General features: G+C 45.3%; 1 protein-coding gene across 4 annotated transcripts in view; it reads left to right on the forward strand.

The window, feature by feature from the left end:
• TTC28 (tetratricopeptide repeat domain 28) overlaps positions 1-17,975 on the forward strand; it is a 702,579-nt gene that overhangs the window by 590,257 nt on the left and 94,347 nt on the right. For all 4 annotated transcript variants that reach the window (XM_072600072.1, XM_072600073.1, XM_072600074.1 and 1 more), the window contains 4 exons: positions 569-678; positions 4,761-4,890; positions 5,698-5,916; positions 8,918-9,083. In XM_072600072.1, coding sequence (XP_072456173.1) covers positions 569-678; positions 4,761-4,890; positions 5,698-5,916; positions 8,918-9,083 — 625 coding nt within the window. The remainder of the gene's footprint in view (positions 1-568; positions 679-4,760; positions 4,891-5,697; positions 5,917-8,917; positions 9,084-17,975) is intronic.

Below are 17,975 nucleotides of genomic sequence, written 5' to 3' on the forward strand. Positions count from 1 at the left end.
AAGCCCACAGGACATTTCAGAGGCTCCAGCCTTGAAGCCTAAACAGATTGAACTGGGGCTTCAGGGGAGCCAAGGAGGTCACAGCTCTACCTCCAAATACATCATGCAATCTTCTTTCCACAGTGCCTGGATGTGTGGGCCCCTTGTGATATGGGCAAGCGTTCTTTCCCTCTCTAAGAGGCTTCTCTTAGCTTCCACACTAGACCATGTTAGTATCAGGAGAAGGTGCTGGCACCAGAGAATCAGGCCAGGTGGATTTATCACCTGTGAGGTTTCACTTGGAGGGCTGCTGGGTTAGGGCCTCGGGGTCGCTGTGTTTGGGCCTGTCCTGTGAGCTTGGTTCCTGCTGTTTGCCATTAGGTAACCTGACTGGCCAGCCTGGAAGCCAAGAGCATCTTGGAACAGTCAGCATCTCCAGGGGAGTAGGCACTGGCTTAGCCCGTAGCCACTTCTCCTGTGTCAGAGAGGAAGGTGCATGTTTCCTCTGACAGCATAGATGGATTTGACAGAACCCTGATGAAGTGAAATGTTTTTTTATTCCTTCAATTTGTCTCCTCTCTGCTTTCAGGTTTGAGGCTAGCCGAGCAGCTGGGGCGGAGAGAGGATGAAGCTAAAATTCGCCATGGTCTGGGCCTCTCCCTTTGGGCCAGTGGAAACCTGGAGGAGTCGCAACACCAGGTAAGCAGGTGTAGCAATAGCAGACAAGGGAGGACTCTATCCCCAGAAACAGAGGAGAGGTCCCTGGGCTCCCCTGTCTGCCCCTGGGTCACTGGCATGAGAGGGCCTGATTCCACAGTCACAATTCCCCAGAAGTGAAAAAGGCTGAAGCATCTTAAATTTCCTGGGTTTTCCCTCATCTACCAGTAACATAGATGTTTCATTATAGGGACAAATGACCCAGGAGCAAAATGGAATTGGATTTCGAGTCTTTTTAGTGGAGTCACTAGGAATGACCATCTCCCGTTTCTCTGGCACTTTAAAGGGTTACTAAAGGTGCCACCATCCTCACTTTGTACAGAAGGAAACTAAGGACCCGAATGGGTATGTCCCTTTTGTCATGGGGCCAGTCCTCAAACCAAGACAGAGACGCCAAGGCCAGCAATAGAGTGGTTAGTCTGGTTTTGTTTGATGCGTCCCTTCACCTTTGGGGCCATGCACAAAGGCAACAGGCGACCAGAGACAGGAATAACTGCTGTGTGCTAGGCTGTTGGTAGCATTGGAAGGGAGTTGGACTCTAGGGGTCTGTGTGTGTGAATTCACATGCATGTGAATGCAGTGTAGGAGGGAGGGAGAGGAGAGGCCACCATGCCTCTCCAGGGCTTGAAGCCTGGTGCAAAGGCCGTGGTATTAACTGAGAGTGAGCGTTGGGGGCCTCAGGGCCTGGGTGCCCCTGTCTTCCAGCTCTGCCATTCTGGGCTTCTGTGAATTAGGGGTGGGTTTAGGATTTAGAACATAAATGAGGGTGGATATGTGTTTATGTAGACTAGTCTGTCAAGCTGCTTGACTAAAGGTCTTTACTATTTTCACATCTATTGAATGTATCATAGGCATGTTTGAAGCCAAAACATTTTCTTAAACATCTGCTTGCTTGCGTACACACAATGAGTCAGAGCTCTCAGCCAACAAACACTAGACTCACCAGAGTTTTTACCGGATTTGTAGTTAAGCTGGACTTGTTGGATCGCCAAGGAGAGACTCTCTATGCTGGAGACTCTATACTATGCTTCCAGTGGCAAGGATCAACCTCCTGGGGCTATTAATAGAAGCCAAACGTGTGATAGGGTGGGAAAATGTTAGATTTGTTGTCGGAGGATCTACGTTGGAAATCAGGCTGTCTCTAACCCTCTGTGTCACCTTGGGTGAGTCACTGCCCTCCCTGGGCCTCTGTAGAAGGAGGAGTTTGGGCTAATGACCTTTGAGGTCCCATCCCAACCTCTGTGTTCTAAATGCCTCTACCGTGGCCTTGGCTGGGAGCAATTGTACACTGGGTCTCAGATCCTCCACCAGGGCTCACAGCTGCTGCCAAGAGTTTGTCTTCTGGAATGTGGTTATTTGAGCACATTGGGGGTTTTTGCCAGCCCTTCCCAGCTGAAAGGTTCTCCCAAGAGGAAAGTGCTTTGTCCCAGACAACCTGGGGAGGAAGTGAGGAAGCTGCCCTTGGTTCCAAATCCAGGACCATTCCCCACTGTGCTGATGGAGAGGACCCCTTATGTATGAAGAGGAGAGCAGTGAGGGGCAGGAGAAGGCAGCTGGGGGTGCATTGTTTTTGAGTTTTAGTCAAAGCTGGCACCTGATCACACCTGATTTCTTTCAGACCTATCTCCACCCTGTCCCTACATGTCTGCCAAGTAATCAGGTGATCCAACATTTATTAATCACCTACTGTGTGGTGGGCAGAACACTAGGCAGTAGGGATACAGAAGACAAACAGCCTTGCCCTCGAAGGGCTTGCATCCTATTGATAGAAACAACATGTGCGTCCAGAAGTTTATACTGAACATTTTAAATAGGAAGCAGCTGTTCCAGACCTCGGCCATCCAACGATATCCTCCTAACAAAGTGTGGCTCAAGGGCCACAAGTCCCTGTGCCCACAAAAGCTAATACGAAAACAACAGCTTCTTCTTTCAGGCTCATTTAAGAAAGCCTCACAGAGAGAGGCAGCCTGGGCCTCTCAGAACTGCCACTGTTGGCACACACGCACTTGGTGCCACAGAGAGCCCCCTGAGGCAGTGCATGGCACAGCACGTGCTGACTCTCACAGGGTGCTGGGTGGGTGTCTATATCTGTAGCTCCTTTCACCAGGAAAGTCACTGGGGCCCCAGATGTCCACTACATCTCACTTGGTCACCCCTTGTCCTTGGGGTGACAAGCCGCTGTGCTTAGCCAAGCTCATTCCAAGAAAGCCAAGATGGCTTGTGGCTGAATCAGCCCCAGAGCTCCCAGCAGAGCTGGCATTCCTCTGGCATCGCCTCGGAGAGCTCAGGGTCTCTTGTGCACCATTGCCCAATGGGCACTCGCCTCATCTACACAGAGACAAATTAAACTACTTTTCTGTGCCAACCCCAGGAGATATAGAGACAAAAATGAAGCATCCCCTGCCCTCGGGTAGCTTAGATTCTACCAGGGCAAAACTACATGTACACAAATAAGTCAGTACAAGCCATCATCATGGTCCATGTTGTGGCACTGATATCTGTGAGAATAAGACCAAGCCCTCTCTCCTTCTGTGACATTTACAGGGAGACACCACGCTGTGCCATTAGGACCCATTCCTCTGAGACCATAGATAGTCGTGGTGGTGGTGGTAGTGGTAGTAGTGACCTTTATATAGCATTTAAAGGCACACAAAGTGCTTTCTCATAGTACAAATATTACTATTAATTATTCAGATGCGGAAACTGAGGCTCCTGGAGATGAATGACTTGATCAGGGTCACACAGTAACGATTCTAGCCAGGATTCAAACCCAAGTCTCCAAAGCTCTTTATTTTGGATGTGCCAGATTGCCTCTTTGCTTACCTGACAATCCCTTAGGTATTCTGGTAGTCTCAGTTAGCCAGTCTAAGTTAGAACCTTCAAAGAGAGAAGTCCTTTCATTCCTACAAATAGCTGGGATGGTGGATAATTAGTGCAGAAGGAGTCTTTCAAAGATTGCACCAAACTCAGTACTCTGAGAGAGCTCGTTTAACATAGCAGAGAGATGACCAATCTCTGGAGTAGGGTATCCTAGGTTCAGATTCTTGCTTCCATCTGTATAAGCTGGGACAAACCAGTTCACCACTGAGAGCCTCAGTTTCCCCCTCTGGTCCCTGCAGTGTCTGTGTCCTCTTCCATCTCTTCTCTCTTCTCCTGACTGAGTGGGTGCTGTCCATGATGGACGCAGTATTGATCAGAGGGGTATTTGTTTGGGGATTTTACACGGTCACACAAAGACAGGTCTGCAGACCTCCCATTAAAGCCTCTTCATTTTCCCTGCACACACAAGTCCAGCAGATGTGTTCCTCTGGTGTCCCAGCCCCAGGCAGGTTTGAAACAGCGAAGCAGAATTGTGAGCAGTTGGATAAAAGGTGACACATGGGGCTGGTTGAGGTAGGCACATCGATAGGAATAGAAGGCGAGGGGGAAGCCAGTGATGCCACAAGGATCCCCAAGATATGAGAAAGCCTAGCAGCCTGTGGTCACTGTGTGGTGGTGAGCAAGGCTATGGTCTTCAGGGCACAAACTGAGGGTGTTCACAATGACGAGTCTGTGGCATCTGCAAGCTTAGTTAAAAAGTATGGAAGAAGGTGAGACATGGGTGCCCTCTATAGAAGTTTGCTCTGTCACCCAAGTGCAAGAGCTGTGGGCTCAATGTCGTTCCATGTTGTTTCTGTCTGAAAGGTTCAGTCGTGTGGGGCAGCCTATTCCTCAAGCTGCTGTGTTTGCGAAATGGGATCATGTCCTGCATCCTGAAACTCGTATTGGAGGAGCAGGGCCAGCTTCCCAGGAGGACAGCTGAGGAATGGGGCTGAAAGCCCAGCCATCTCCAAAGCTCCTTGGAGATCCTGAGCTTGGGGTCCTGGGCAGATTCCCTGCCAGTGCCTTATACGTGCCTCCTGTGGGTCCCTTCGGGCACACCGCTGGCTGCTCAACCTCAGTGCTGCCTTATCTGACTCCATGGGGCTGGCCTCTCATCTGAGTTGGTCCCTGGCTTATCCCTGGCCATGCTCTGGGCCCAGGCGTGGTGGGAGCCGTCACCCTCTGCCTCTCTCTCCCTGCAGCTCTACAGAGCATCAGCCTTGTTTGAGACAATCCGCCATGAGGTGCAACTGAGCACAGACTACAAGCTGTCATTGTTTGACCTGCAGACATCGTCCTACCAGGCCTTGCAGCGGGTGCTGGTCAGCCTTGGTGAGATCACTCAGATGAAATCTGTTTTGGCTTCGGGAGACTAGAATTCATCAAATCTTGGCTAGGGGACCTTATAACATTGAATGTTAAAGCTAGAGGGTCCTTTAGGGACTGGAGCCTCTTGGGTACACTATAGTCCTGACACACCTGTCCTTGTGTCCCCTTGTCACCTTGTGACCTGATTAACATCCTCTTTGACCTCCCTGTGTGTCTCTTTGTCCCAACAAGAGAATAATATTCCCCTGGCTCAGAAACCATGATAGTTGTCCTTGATATGATTGTGTCCAGAGTCAGTTGTGGTGGGCATTGCTGGGAGCCATGCTGACATGACGTCCCTGGGGTCCATGTCCCTTTGAGCCCACCTCTCTAGACTTTGTCTATTGGCATCGATCCGTTGTCTGTATTATCTGTTATCTATACAGTTTGTCTGTAATCTGCTCTATTGGAGCATTGAGTTCCATCCTGCACTTTGGAGATGATTTATAAGCCTAGACAAAGTAAGCACTACTCTTCCAGTTAATGGCTGGAGAATTTTTGAAAAGCGCATTCATTAGACCCTTGTATAAATCATCCATTTAGCAGAGCAGCATGGCACCTTTCTGGTGCTGGATCCCAAGGCAGAGAACTCAGGGGAAGGGGAGCTCTAGCCTGATGATTTGCCCAAAGTCAGGGAGAATAGGGCAGACTGGGCCTTGCCTCTCCACTCTTTTTCCCTCGGACTTCGGTGGCCACCGTCTGGAACTGGAGGGACATCCTCGCTGAGACCAGCTGCCTTCTTATGGACCATTCTCTGCCTCTCTGCTCCAGGCCATCATGACGAAGCCCTGGCTGTGGCGGAGAGGGGAAGGACCAGGGCATTTGCTGATCTCCTGGTGGAACGTCAGACGGGCCATCAGGACTCGGACCCCTACTCACCAGTGACGATTGACCAGATCTTAGAGATGGTAAATGGCCAACGGGGGCTTGTGCTCTACTACTCACTGGCTGCAGGTTACCTGTACAGCTGGCTGCTAGCTCCGGGGGCAGGTAAGATCTCTGTCTCTCTCTGTCTCATGTGCCTAGGGCAGTTGGGGCACCAGACAGGTGGGATTTAAATGATGGGAGGTGGCAGAAATGAAATATCACATATCACCCCAAGAAGCTACCATGGAATTTCAGCAAAAATTCAGGTTCGGTGCATTTTTCACTGTAGGTGTTCAATTAACAGAACAGCCCAACTTCCCCATTCCCCCAGAAATCTCACAGTCTTGCCTTGTGAATATGGAACCATTTATCTTGGAGGACCAAGTGCAGGGAGGATTAATTTGAAGAGCGGCCCTGTTTGTAGGCAGCTGTTGTTCATTATCTAATAAAGTGATGACTGCGAGTCTTAATGCGCTCTTTCTGGATATAATCTAATAATTGTGACCCTTCACCACGACAGCAAAAGCGTCTAAACTGATAACAGAGATTCCATCAGACTTTTAAGTATAGCCTCACACTAAGAATTTCTGAGCTAGCAGTACATATCTTAAGCAGTTCTCTTGCTAACCTACATCCAAATCCTTAATGATTAAATTAACATTAAATGCAAGGGCTGTACAGTTTTACTAAATACAGAATCACTAATTAGCTGCTAGGGCCATATTTTTTGCATAATAAAATGCTGATGACTCTCCCACATTGGAGAGACACCAAATCCAATAAGAGTTTATTGACTGGAGAAGTGGGTCTTATAATTGGAAGTCATGGGCTTTTTTTGAATACATGTTAGCTGTTTTCTAAAGGAATAGTGGTGAGAAAGGATTACCAAGCTTTTCTTGATGAATTTTGAGACTTTTTGATCTAAAAGAAATTGCCTTTGAATTATATTGGCTGAATGATGGTTATAGAGGCTTTTTACCTCCTCAGTTCTGTTGTCTATTAATTCTTTCCCCCAGAAAGCTGATTTTCCTATAATCTTTTCCCCAGTGTCATGGAAGGAAGCATCTCTCCTCTGACCTTTTTACACTAGAAATTGTGACTGCTGATGACTCCCATTGGGACTCCTTTAATATCCATGATGGTGGAACCTCCTTTTAATGTCAATCTCAAGGGACAGGCTTAACCCCCCATGACGTATGTCAAGCTTCTCCTAAAGCCAGATCTGTGTACTAATGAGCCGGGTTGTCACTGAAGTTCTGGCCCACATTGTTTTCAGTGGGGCACTGATGGTGAAATCTTCCTTCACATAGACCAATCAGACAGTCAGCCACGGTCTTCAAAGGTTGACATGCCCCATTACTGTCTCTTGTGGCTAGTCCCTAGCATTCATGGTGCATTGCTTTAATTTTATTCATGTATATTCTGTGCACCAGCCAGCCTGTTTTCTGCCTTTGCTGTGCTAAGGATTGCCATCTTCAGGGGCCATTCAGACTTTTGCATTCAAGCGTGTCTGTAATCCCAGGGATGCGGGTGCTTTTGCCAGAAGTGCTGATGGTAACTGGTCCCTGTCTGCTCCTACAGGATGACTCTGAGCCACAGCTGCCCATCGGGCCTCTCTGGCAGAGCTGCACTGGTGGGCAGTGGAAGCCTGCCCTTCTTGTTGTCCTTTCCCCATTGCGCGGGCGATGCCATCCACCTGCTTGCCCTCCCACCCTTACCAGACTAGCCCTCTTCCTTCTTCCTCACGGCCCCAAGAACAGCCCTCCACGTGTGAAATCCTGTGCTCACTTTTCACAATCTGCTCTGGCCTCTCTGGGTCCAGAAGTTTTCCATTGCCCTGTAGGTAGTCCACAGCTTTGAACCGTTGGAAACATCACTGGGAAAAATTAGTGCTAAAGAAGATAGGGTTTTGTGCTCCGCGTACCCACGCCTGAGCCTCTGTCCACCTTAAACATCTGAATTGATTTGTCTTGATTGATACCTTCTGTCTTCCCATCACATTTATCATTAGTCCGTTTCTCCCTTGTGACAAGATTCAGAAAAGAAAAGGAGTAAAAGACGCTCAGTAAAAGCTGCTGCCCCCTCGGTCACACCGGCAGCCTTCCTCACCGCTGCTCTCCATGTCCCAGGTGGACAAAGGCAGGGAAGGAGACAGGGATGGGGGGAAGGAGACAGGGATGGGGGGAAGGAGACAGGGAGGGGGGGAAGGAGATGGAGAAGAAAGGAAGGAGACAGAGAGGGAAGGAAGGAGACAGGGAGGGAGGGAAGGAGATGGAGAAGAAAGGAAGGAGACAGGGAAGGAAGGAGAGAGGGAGGGAAGGAGACAGGGAGGGAGGGAAGGAGATGGAGAAGAAAGGAAGGAGACAGAGAGGGAGGGAAGGAGACAGGGAGGGAGGGAGGGAAGGAGATGGAGAAGAAAGGAAGGAGAGAGGCAGGCACCGAAGGGGGAAGGGAGGGAGAAAGGTCCATTTCCTCCCATCTTGTCTTGCCTCAGGCCAAGCCTGGTCCTTGGAATTCCATAGCGTTCTGTTTGATTTCAGTACTCATTAAACTTACTTATGGTCTTTGTGCGTATTGTTTGCCTGCTTCTGCCGTGTATAGATTTTTAAAAACACACATTTTGATATGCATTCTTTGGGCCTTTTAAAAAGTGCATCTGTTTTAATGTACTTTTGTGAAATGAGAGGTGTTTGATAGGAAAGCCATCTTTTGTTTAGCCTTTCATATGCTGTGTGTATGCATTATCAGCATCCATTCAGAGGCTCTTCTGTGGGATTATGGGAAAGGGGCTTTCTTTAGTAGGTGCAGCTGAGAAACATCTGTTCTAAGATAGATATGAGGTGTTTGTGATAGCGGGTCTCTTCCACACATCCCTTCAGAGTGCAAACCCCGTTTGTGAAAGCACCAAACCAGATGCTTGGGGAAAACTCCGGGTGGGGGTCAGGGGTGGGTATACTTTTTCAGATGAGATAACGAAACAGTTTGTAAACCTTTTGGCTCTATAATGTCAGCCCCTCTCCTGACTCTTTATGAGTTTGTCATGGCCATCCGCCATTCCTTGATGGTCACCACTGGTGTTTCCCTCCTGATGGCTGTCACATCGGCCACACATTTCTCGTTGCAGGAATTCTCAAGTTTCATGAATATTATTTGGGTGATAATCTGACAGAAAACTCCAGTGATTTCCAGGAAACAAGTAGCGTTATTCTCCAGACCGTTACCAGCTCTGCCCTCGAGCAGTACATCGCCAGTGTTCGGGAAGCTTTGGGAGTGGATTCCTATTATACCAGGTGAGTCAAGAAATTCCTAGGCCAGGCCCCAGAGCCTAACCTTTGAAGTTGTTTACGTGCACATCCTGTCATGAACCAAGCTTAGGAACCTTTGTAACTGGTACTTTTGAGATCAGACTGGTGACAGTTTTTTTGCTAAAACTGTGGGTTTCTGTTGAGTGCAAACTCCCAGCAAATGACACGTTGGTGGGTTGTCTTGATCATTTCAGTAATTTCCCCTGAGGTAGGGAAGGGTCTCAGCAGACTCAGGCATTTTCTAAGTAGAGTGTGTAGGTGGTTTAACCATCACCAACAATTTAATTTTAGTGTAACCAGCTAATTAAAATGGAGCTCGGTTTTCAGTCGTAAGCTGACATAGAGTGATTAGGTTCTTGCAGCAGCTGACTGCCAATTGGGGAGAATAACTCAGTGCCAGTGATAAGGAATGGAGGGTGTATCTGTGAGTGGGGGGTAGGCCAGGTAACCTTACAGTGCCCGGAAGAGCAAAGGCAGATTGTAAACCTGTTACAGCAGCCGGCGTGTTCATGGAATCCTTAGATTATTTTGTACTAGGAAAAATTGTCCAAATGTTCGTTGGAAAAATCACCAAGGTTGTGTGCGTGTGCAGCTCTGTCATGGGCTTCCCTGGCCACTCTCATCCCTCCCAGTTCTCTGTTCAGTGATTAGCTTGTGTGGAGAAGAGCAATCTGTCAGATTATCTGTTCTATTAACATGGCATTCCCTGCTGGCATCAAGTCCCAGAGACCAGTGTGCAGCATCTGTTTGTCTCTTGAATGATACCATTTGTAATTCTAAAAAGTCCTCAGGTACCCATGGGCTTCTTTAGAGATGCTGAGTCTTGACTCTTGAGTGTGTAATCACATGGCTACAATTTAATGCCCAAAGACTCATTTGTGGCACTGATGAGGGGACAGAGAAAGCACCACCTGGGAAACAAAACGCTTTTCATCACCCACAGAATCACAGCATGTGAGAACCCAAAGGGACCTGAGAGATTACCTCATCCACATCCCTTGTCTTGGAGGGGAGAAAATGGAAACCTCAGTAGGTTAAGTGACTCAACCAAGGTCAACAAACCAACAAGTGGCAAAGTCAGGACTCCCACCCAGACCTCTGCTGTGTTGTGCCGTCTCCTAATTATCTTGTACAGTTCGTGTACTAGAGAATGCAGATATGAGGTCCATGGCTTCTGTCCTGGCTACAGGTGGATCCCTCTTTCTTATACTCTGAGTGTCCTTCTTAGCCATTGTAATCTCGTACACCCTGCGTAGTCCTACTGGTACCTGTCTATTCTGGCCCAAGCATTTTTAAACAGAGAGTCTAGGAGGGTCAGAATAGAGGGAGTCTTCCCCAGACCTGGGGTAGGACACCTGGGGCTTTCCCATAGGTGACCTAGTCTAGAGGCTGCTAACCAAGCTTACAGCCCCTAAGTAGCATAGAAACAACAGAACTTGGCAAAGAATTAGCAATTAGGTAAACTAAGAACCTACCAGATACTGTGTTAGGGTGACTGCATCTCTCCTCAGCTTCCCCAGCACCAGCTGTGTTCTATAAAGTGGATCACAACCCTAGTGAACCCCAGGGTGGCTTTGTGCCCCTAGGGATGGAAGGGAAGGGAATGAGCATCCCTAGAGCACCAGCTCTGGGCCAGGTGTGGTGCTGAGTCATCTGCCCATCCTGGTCGACTCTGGGCAGGGGAACTGCCCATGTTCTTGCTTTTTCCCCAGCATTCCTCCCCTCCTCTTCCTGTTTGTTCTCCCTCATGTAGTACTTTCCCAGATGAGCTCTTAGATACAGGATCCCTCCTGCCAATGCTGTGTATACCCTGAAGCCTTGTAGAAACATGCATTTTTATGATGACTTCATTTTGTCAGGATTATGTATATGTCACCTCCCCCAGACTCTGAGGTTCAGAAGAGCAGCCGTGGTGAATTAGGATTGTCTTTGTTTTTTCCCTCATGCCTAGAACAGTGTTCTGTTCGACACAGGTGCCTAACAGGTCTTTCTGAATGAATGAATCCTAATCCCAGCGGTCGTGTGTCCAGAAGATGATGAGTTTTCATAAGAAAGAAGGGGAACACCCTCAGAGACCCCCAGAGTAGGTCAGGAATGGTTGATCTGATCCCAGCGGTACTTACTGTTGGTTTAAATCAATTTATATACATTTATTCAAGTGCCTACTAGGTGTCAGGCAGTGGGGACACAAATGTGAAAGTGGGACAGCCCTTGTCTTCCAGAAGCTGGTACTCTACTGGGAGGATGGAACATGCAGATAAAACATGGACTATGTACTGAATAGAGACACAAGAACCACAGAAAGCAGAAATGCTTTCTGAATACAGACAATCAGGAAAGGCTTGCTGAGCAAATGGAAATTGTCTCAGCTTTGAAGCAAGCTGGGGGCTCCAGGTGCCAGAGGTCAGGGGTGGGAGAGACTGTCCAGGGACACTTTGCTCTCCTACAGCACAGAGGGTGTAAAGCAGAATCATCTGTTATCAGCCTTGAAAGTTAGTCTGGCTCTAGTGTATAAAGGACTTCCCATACCAAGAGAGGAGGTAGCATTTTATGGCAATACTGGGAAAGCCCCTAAAGCTTCTTGATGAGGGGATGGTACGGCCAGACCTGTTGTTGTTGAGTCATTTTTCAGTTGTGTCTAACTCTGTGTGACCCCATTTGAGGTTTTCTTGGCAAATATACTGGAGGGGTTTGCCATTTCCTTCTCCAGCTCATCTTACACATGAGGAAACTGAGTTGTGACTTACCCAAGGTCACACCAATGCTGTCTGATACTAGATCTGAACTCAGGTCTTCCTGACTCCAGGCCTGGCATTCTTTTGCTCTATCCACTGTACCACCTAGCTGTCCTAATATTATCCATCAGTTTTGTGGATAATGGATTGGAGATGGCAGAGGCTGGTTGTGAGGAGACCATTAGGCTGCTTCAAGAGTCTGGACATGAACTGGGGTAGGGGTGGGGAGAATAGAGTGTGTGAACGGGTACAAGAGCTGGTCAAGCAAAATCTACAAGACTCGACAATCGATTGGGTTTGAGGGTGAGCGAGAGGAAAGAGTGGAAGAGGACTTCTAGGTTTTAAGCCTACATGACTAGAGGGCTGATGGTATTCTCGACAGAACCAGAGAAGTTGGGAGGAAAGCTGGGCTTAGGAGGACAAAGGATGAGCTCTGGATAGTTGGAGACAGAAGAGGAGCTCAGGAGAGAGCTGAGAGCCAGATGTATGGACTGGGAGTCATCGTCACCATCATCGTCATCGGCATCATTGCTGTCATCATGGCAGCTAGCATTTAATAGCGCTTGAAAGTTTGCAGAGTGCTTTACTCAAGACAATCAGCTCTGACTTAGGAGTGTTCATCAGCATCAACCACAATGCAAAGGACTCATGATGAAACATGCTGCTCCTCTCCATGTAAAGAAGTGCTGAACTCAGAGTATAGATGGAAGTGTAGTTTCTTTTCTTCCCTCCTTCCTTCCTTCCTTCCTTCCTCCCTTCCTTCCTTCCTTCCTTCCTTCCTTCCTTCCTTCCTTCCTTCCTTCCTTTTTCATGGCTAATGCAGCAATATGTTTTGCATAACTGTAAATATTTGTAAAGGATTTTGCTTTTCTTGTCTTCTTAATGGGTGGGGGAGTGAGAGAAAAGAGAGAATTTGGAACTGAAAACAAAATAAAATTGAATTTGTTAAAAAGGAAAACGCTATTCTATAAACAGAAGCCCCAAATAAACAAAGTGATTTACTTGTTTTTAACTCATTTGATCCTTTTAACAACCCTGTGAGAGAGGTGCTATTAGTATCTTCATTAGGAAGGAGGAAACCAAGGCAGGCAGAGATAAAGTGACTCATCTGGGGTCACATAGCTAGTAAGTGTCCAACATTTGATTTGAACTCTGGTCTTCTAATTCCCGTGCTTTGTCCACTGTTTCACCTAGCTGCTTCCTTTGAGCACAGAGGTAGTTGTATCCACAGTGACTGGTAGAGGACTGGCTCATGACAGAAGCCTGTGGAACACACCCTCTCAGGAGAAGAGCAAGGACCATGATCCTGCAAGGTCCTGTAAGAAACTGGGATAGACCTTTCCACAGGCTGACCCTGTGCCTAAAGCCTCTCCTTCCTCACCTCCTCCTTTGGGGCTCCCTAGTTTTCTTCAGAAGTCAATCCAAATGCCCTCCTGATCCCTTCTGCTCTCTGTCTCTCTGTCTCTGTCTCTCTCTTTCTCTCTCCCCCCTCTCCCACCCATTTCTTTGACCATGCATAAAAATGCACATTGTACCGTGCACCTTGAGTCTACCTCTCTGTGCTGACCAGGATTCTTCAGAGCTGTTTTTCTTTACAGAGTTGTTGTTACCATATAAATTGTTCTCCTGGCTCTTCCCCCTTCACTTTACATTACTTCATACAGTTTCTCCCAAGTTCCTCCCTTTCCTTTATTTCTTCTGGCACAGTAATATTCCATCACACATAGCCTATTTCCTTCAGCCATTTCCAGATACACAGGGGTTTCCAGTTCTTTGCCACCACAAAAAGAGCTGCTATAAATATTTTTGTACATGTAGGTCTTTTTCCTTTCTATCATCTCTTCAAAATTTAGGCTTAGTAGTGAGTCAAGGGGGCCAAAGGCTATGCTTTTGAGGCATAGTTCCAAATTGCTTTCCAGAAGAACTAGCCAGGGATGGGGAACCTGCCACCTCAAGGCCTTCTGGGTCCTTGGGTACGGCCTTTTGAGCGAGTCCAAGTTTTACAGAACAAATCCTTTTATTAAGGGGATTTGTTCTGTGAAGTTTGGATTCAGTCAGAGGGCCACACTTGAGGACCTAGAATGTGGCCCTGAGACTCCTCACTTCTGGGCTAACCCTTTCACAACTACATCAGCATGGCATTAGTAGGTCTATTTTCTCACATCCCTTCCAATATTTCTCACTTTTCATTTTTGTCATCTTTGTCATTCTGGTGGGTAGGAGACATAGCCTCATGGCTGGTTGATTTTATATTTCTCTAATTAGTTTTTTGTAGCATTATTTCTTATGATTGTTGATAGCTTGGATTTCTTCCTTCGAAAACTACTTTGGAACTAGGATTAGGGTTTGAGTTAGTTCAAATGCCTTTGACTACTTATCATTTGAGAATAACTTTTATTACTAAAAATTTGACTCTGTTCTATATGTATATAGCATGTGTGCATATAAGATAACAAACCTTTATCAGAGAAAATTGCTGCAAAGATTTTTTCCCATAGTTAACTGTTTTCCTTCTAATCTGGCTGCATTGATTTTGTTGTGCAGTAAGGAGTCCTTACTGTAGTCTCTGAGCTTGTCAAGCGTTATATTCATTTTGTTCTGCATGATCTAATCAGTTCCTCTAATTAATTTTTCTATTTTTTTTAGCCAGCACCCAAAACTTCCAGTGATTGCTTCTTTGAAGTATAAATCAAGACTGGGTACTGTTAGGCCCCCTTCCTTCCACTTTTTTCTTTCCATTATTTTTCTTGAGAATTTTAACCTTTTAAAATTCATCCTGATGAATTTTGTTATTATACTTTCTAGCTTTTAAATACTTTGATAGCTTGGTTCATATGGAACTAGATAAGTTAATTGGGTGGGTAGTATTGTCATCTTTATTATTTTGGTACAGCCCAAACATGAGCAACTAACATCTCTCCATCTGTAAAGACTATTTTGTAGTTGTGTTCACATAGTTCCTGTGTGTGTCTTGGTGGCAGAATTCCAGATATTTTGTGCAATCTGTAATTCCTTGGGATGGAATTTGTCTGTTGTTTCCTGCTGGCATATGTTGGTTATATTTGGAGAGGATGATTTCGTTGTGTGTCTGTTTATTCCATCTCCTGCTCCTTTGCTGAAGATGTTAGTTGTTTAAATTGTTTTTCAGTTGAGCTGTTAAGTTTCTCCATGTAGACGATCCCACCACCCTCAAAAGGCAGGAATTCTGTTTCCTGTTCGCCTGCGCTTCTTCTCTCAATTTCTTTGGCTTGTTGTTACCACCTATAGCTAGCTCCGTGTTGGATGGGGATTGTGTGTCCATCCTTGTTTTACCCCTGATCTTATGGGAAACGTCTCTGTTTTATCTGTCTTTACATGGAATGCTAGTTCTTGGTTTGGGGTTGATATAGCTTATATTAAGGAAAACTCCTTTTAAATTCCTGTGTTCTTAGTATTTAATTTTTTAACTGTGTTATATGTTTTAAAAGTTTTTTATGCACCTATTAATTTAGAAATAGTGATTTTGATTATTTTAGTTGTAAACATGGCCTGTTATTTACAGTTCTCTCTGTTTTATGTAATACAACCATATTTGTATCAAAGAATTTGATGTGATCTTTTCTCCCCTATTTTTACAGTTTACATAATGCTGAAATTAACTATTCTTTGGGTGTTTGATAGAATACATTTCTAAATCCATCTGTTTCTAGGGTTTTTTCTTTGGGAGTTCATTTATGGCTTGTTCAATATCTTTTACTGAGATTGTTTTATTTAACTCCTCTTTGTCTTTTTATGCTAATCTGAATACTTTTTAGTTTGTAGATAATCATCTTTTCATTTAAATGGGCATATAATTGGGCAAAATAGTTTCTAAAAATTTCCTTTATTTCTTCTTCATTTGTTGAAATTTCTTCCTTTTGCTTTTGATACTGACAGTTTGGTTTTCCTCTCTCATTTTAAAAATCAGACCATCTAATGGTTCATCTGTTTTCCTCCTTCCCAAAAATAAAACCTCAGCTTTTTACTTTATCTTATCAGTTCAATACTTTTTCTCTTTCAGTTTTATATATACATCCTCTTTGATTTTCAGGGTCCATTTCATTGTTGAGATTTTTAATTTGTTAGTTTTCTAGGTTTGTTTTTAGTTGAAGGACCAATTAATTAATCTGTTCTTTCTCTTTTTTATTCATGAAATGTTTGGAGATATAAATTTTACCCTCAAGACTGCTTTGACTGCATCCCCAAAGTTTTGGTTTCAGCGTCTCATTGTCATAATTTTTTGTTATGAAGCTTTTTGTTGTTTTTCTGCTACGTTCTTTGATCCATGACTTCTGTAGGATTAAGCAATTTGATTTCCAGTTAATTTCTAAAAGTTTCTTCAAGGATTCTTTTCATTCCTTTGAGTTTGGTGAAGGATATGTTTATTATTTTTGCATTAATTTTTTAGGTTTTTATCCTTTAGTACATGATCCATTTTGGTTAAGATACATGCACAGTTGAGAAATATATATGAAAATATATATATATTTATATGCATGTGGACATATAAAATATATTTATATATAAGAAAACATATTTAAAATCTTTTAGCTGCTCATGGCATCTTAACATATGGGGTGTGTGTGTGTGTGTGTGTGTGTGTGTGATGTGTTATTCCTGCAGACAACTGGATAGAGTGCTGGGGCTGGAGTCAAGAAGACCTAAATTCAAATCCAGCCTCTGTCACTCATTAGCAGTGTGACCCTGGGCAAATCAATGAACCTTTTTCTGTCTCAGTTTCTCAGCTGTATAATGCGCACAGTAACAGCACCTGTCACAGGGTTGTTGTGAGGATCAGATGAGATCATATTTGAAAAGTGCTTACCTAGCACAGGGCCTGGCACACAGTAGGTGCTTAAAGTACTTGCTTCCTCCCTTCCTTCTTTTTCCATTCCATAATCGCCAGAGGTCTGGAGTATCGAACTTTCTAAGAGTCTGCTAAGATCCTCAACGTTTTGTTTGGTTGTGTATCTTTTGGTCAGATTCGTCCAGGCCTGAAGAAGGACAAGATGTCCAGATAGGATAGTTTTACTGGCTATTTCTTCCTGCAAATTGATTTTTTCCTTTAAGTATTTAGATGCTTTGCCTTCTGGTAAATATATATATGAAGTATTGGCATTGTGTCATTGTCTGTGGTGCTGTAAGCATAATGCAATTTCTTTGTTCATCTTTTAATGCAATCCATTTTTACCGCTGCCTTATCTGAAGTCAGAGTTGTCCTCTTTGCCTTTTTAATTCACCTGGAGTGTATCAGCTTTCGATCAAGCCCCTTATAACTTTAGATGAATTTTTCTGTTTTGAGTCTATTTCTTATTAACAGCATATTGTTGGATTTTGTTTTTCTCAGACTTTTTTCTTCTCCAGTTTTTCAGTAAGCTCGTACCATTTATGTTCAGAGTTATGATTGTTAATTGTACATTTTCCTCCATCCTGTCTTCTCCTACTTTTCCATATTCTCACTTTCTCTTATCCCTCTCTTGACAAAGAGGAAAAGGGGGATGGGAGACTGTATGTGTGCCCAGTCTAAAGGTCTGGGGCTGCTGCAGTCTGACACCATGTCACCTCCTGTCCTTCCACTGCCCTGCCCCTGACCTGGCTCTTAACCGCCCTCCCTCCTCCTTCCCTCCTTCCTTCTTCCCTCCCTCCTCCCCCCTTCCGTTCCTTCCTCCCTTCCTCCCTCCTCCCTCCCTCCTTCCTCTTTCCCTTCCTCCCTCCTCCCCTCCCTCCTTCCTTCCTCCCTCCCTCCTTTCTCCTTTCCTTCCTCCCTCCCTTTCTTGCTTCTTTCCTCCCTTCTTCTCTTCTTTTTTCTTTTTTCCTTTCTTAATTTCTTCCCCTCCCTCCAAACTTGGGGTTAGCTTTGCTCATGACTAATCCCTCCCTGAGTCTTTGTTTCTCTCCACTCCTCCAGGCCCTGCCTGATTCCCTCTTGCCTTTAATGCCTTTCTACACCAACCTGTATTTGTGTGAATTATATCGGAGATGACTGGAGGATGTTTGGAGCTCATGTTTTCACCTCAGCAGCGGAATTTGGATTATTTCCAAATAACAATGTACAGAATAAACTGAGAGAGCTTTCACTAAGCTTCTTAGAAGGAGTCAGCTTGTGACCTCTGAGCACAGCCTA

The sequence above is a fragment of the Notamacropus eugenii genome, chromosome 4 (genome assembly GCF_028372415.1).
Source record: "Notamacropus eugenii isolate mMacEug1 chromosome 4, mMacEug1.pri_v2, whole genome shotgun sequence".
Lineage (NCBI taxonomy): Eukaryota > Metazoa > Chordata > Mammalia > Diprotodontia > Macropodidae > Notamacropus > Notamacropus eugenii.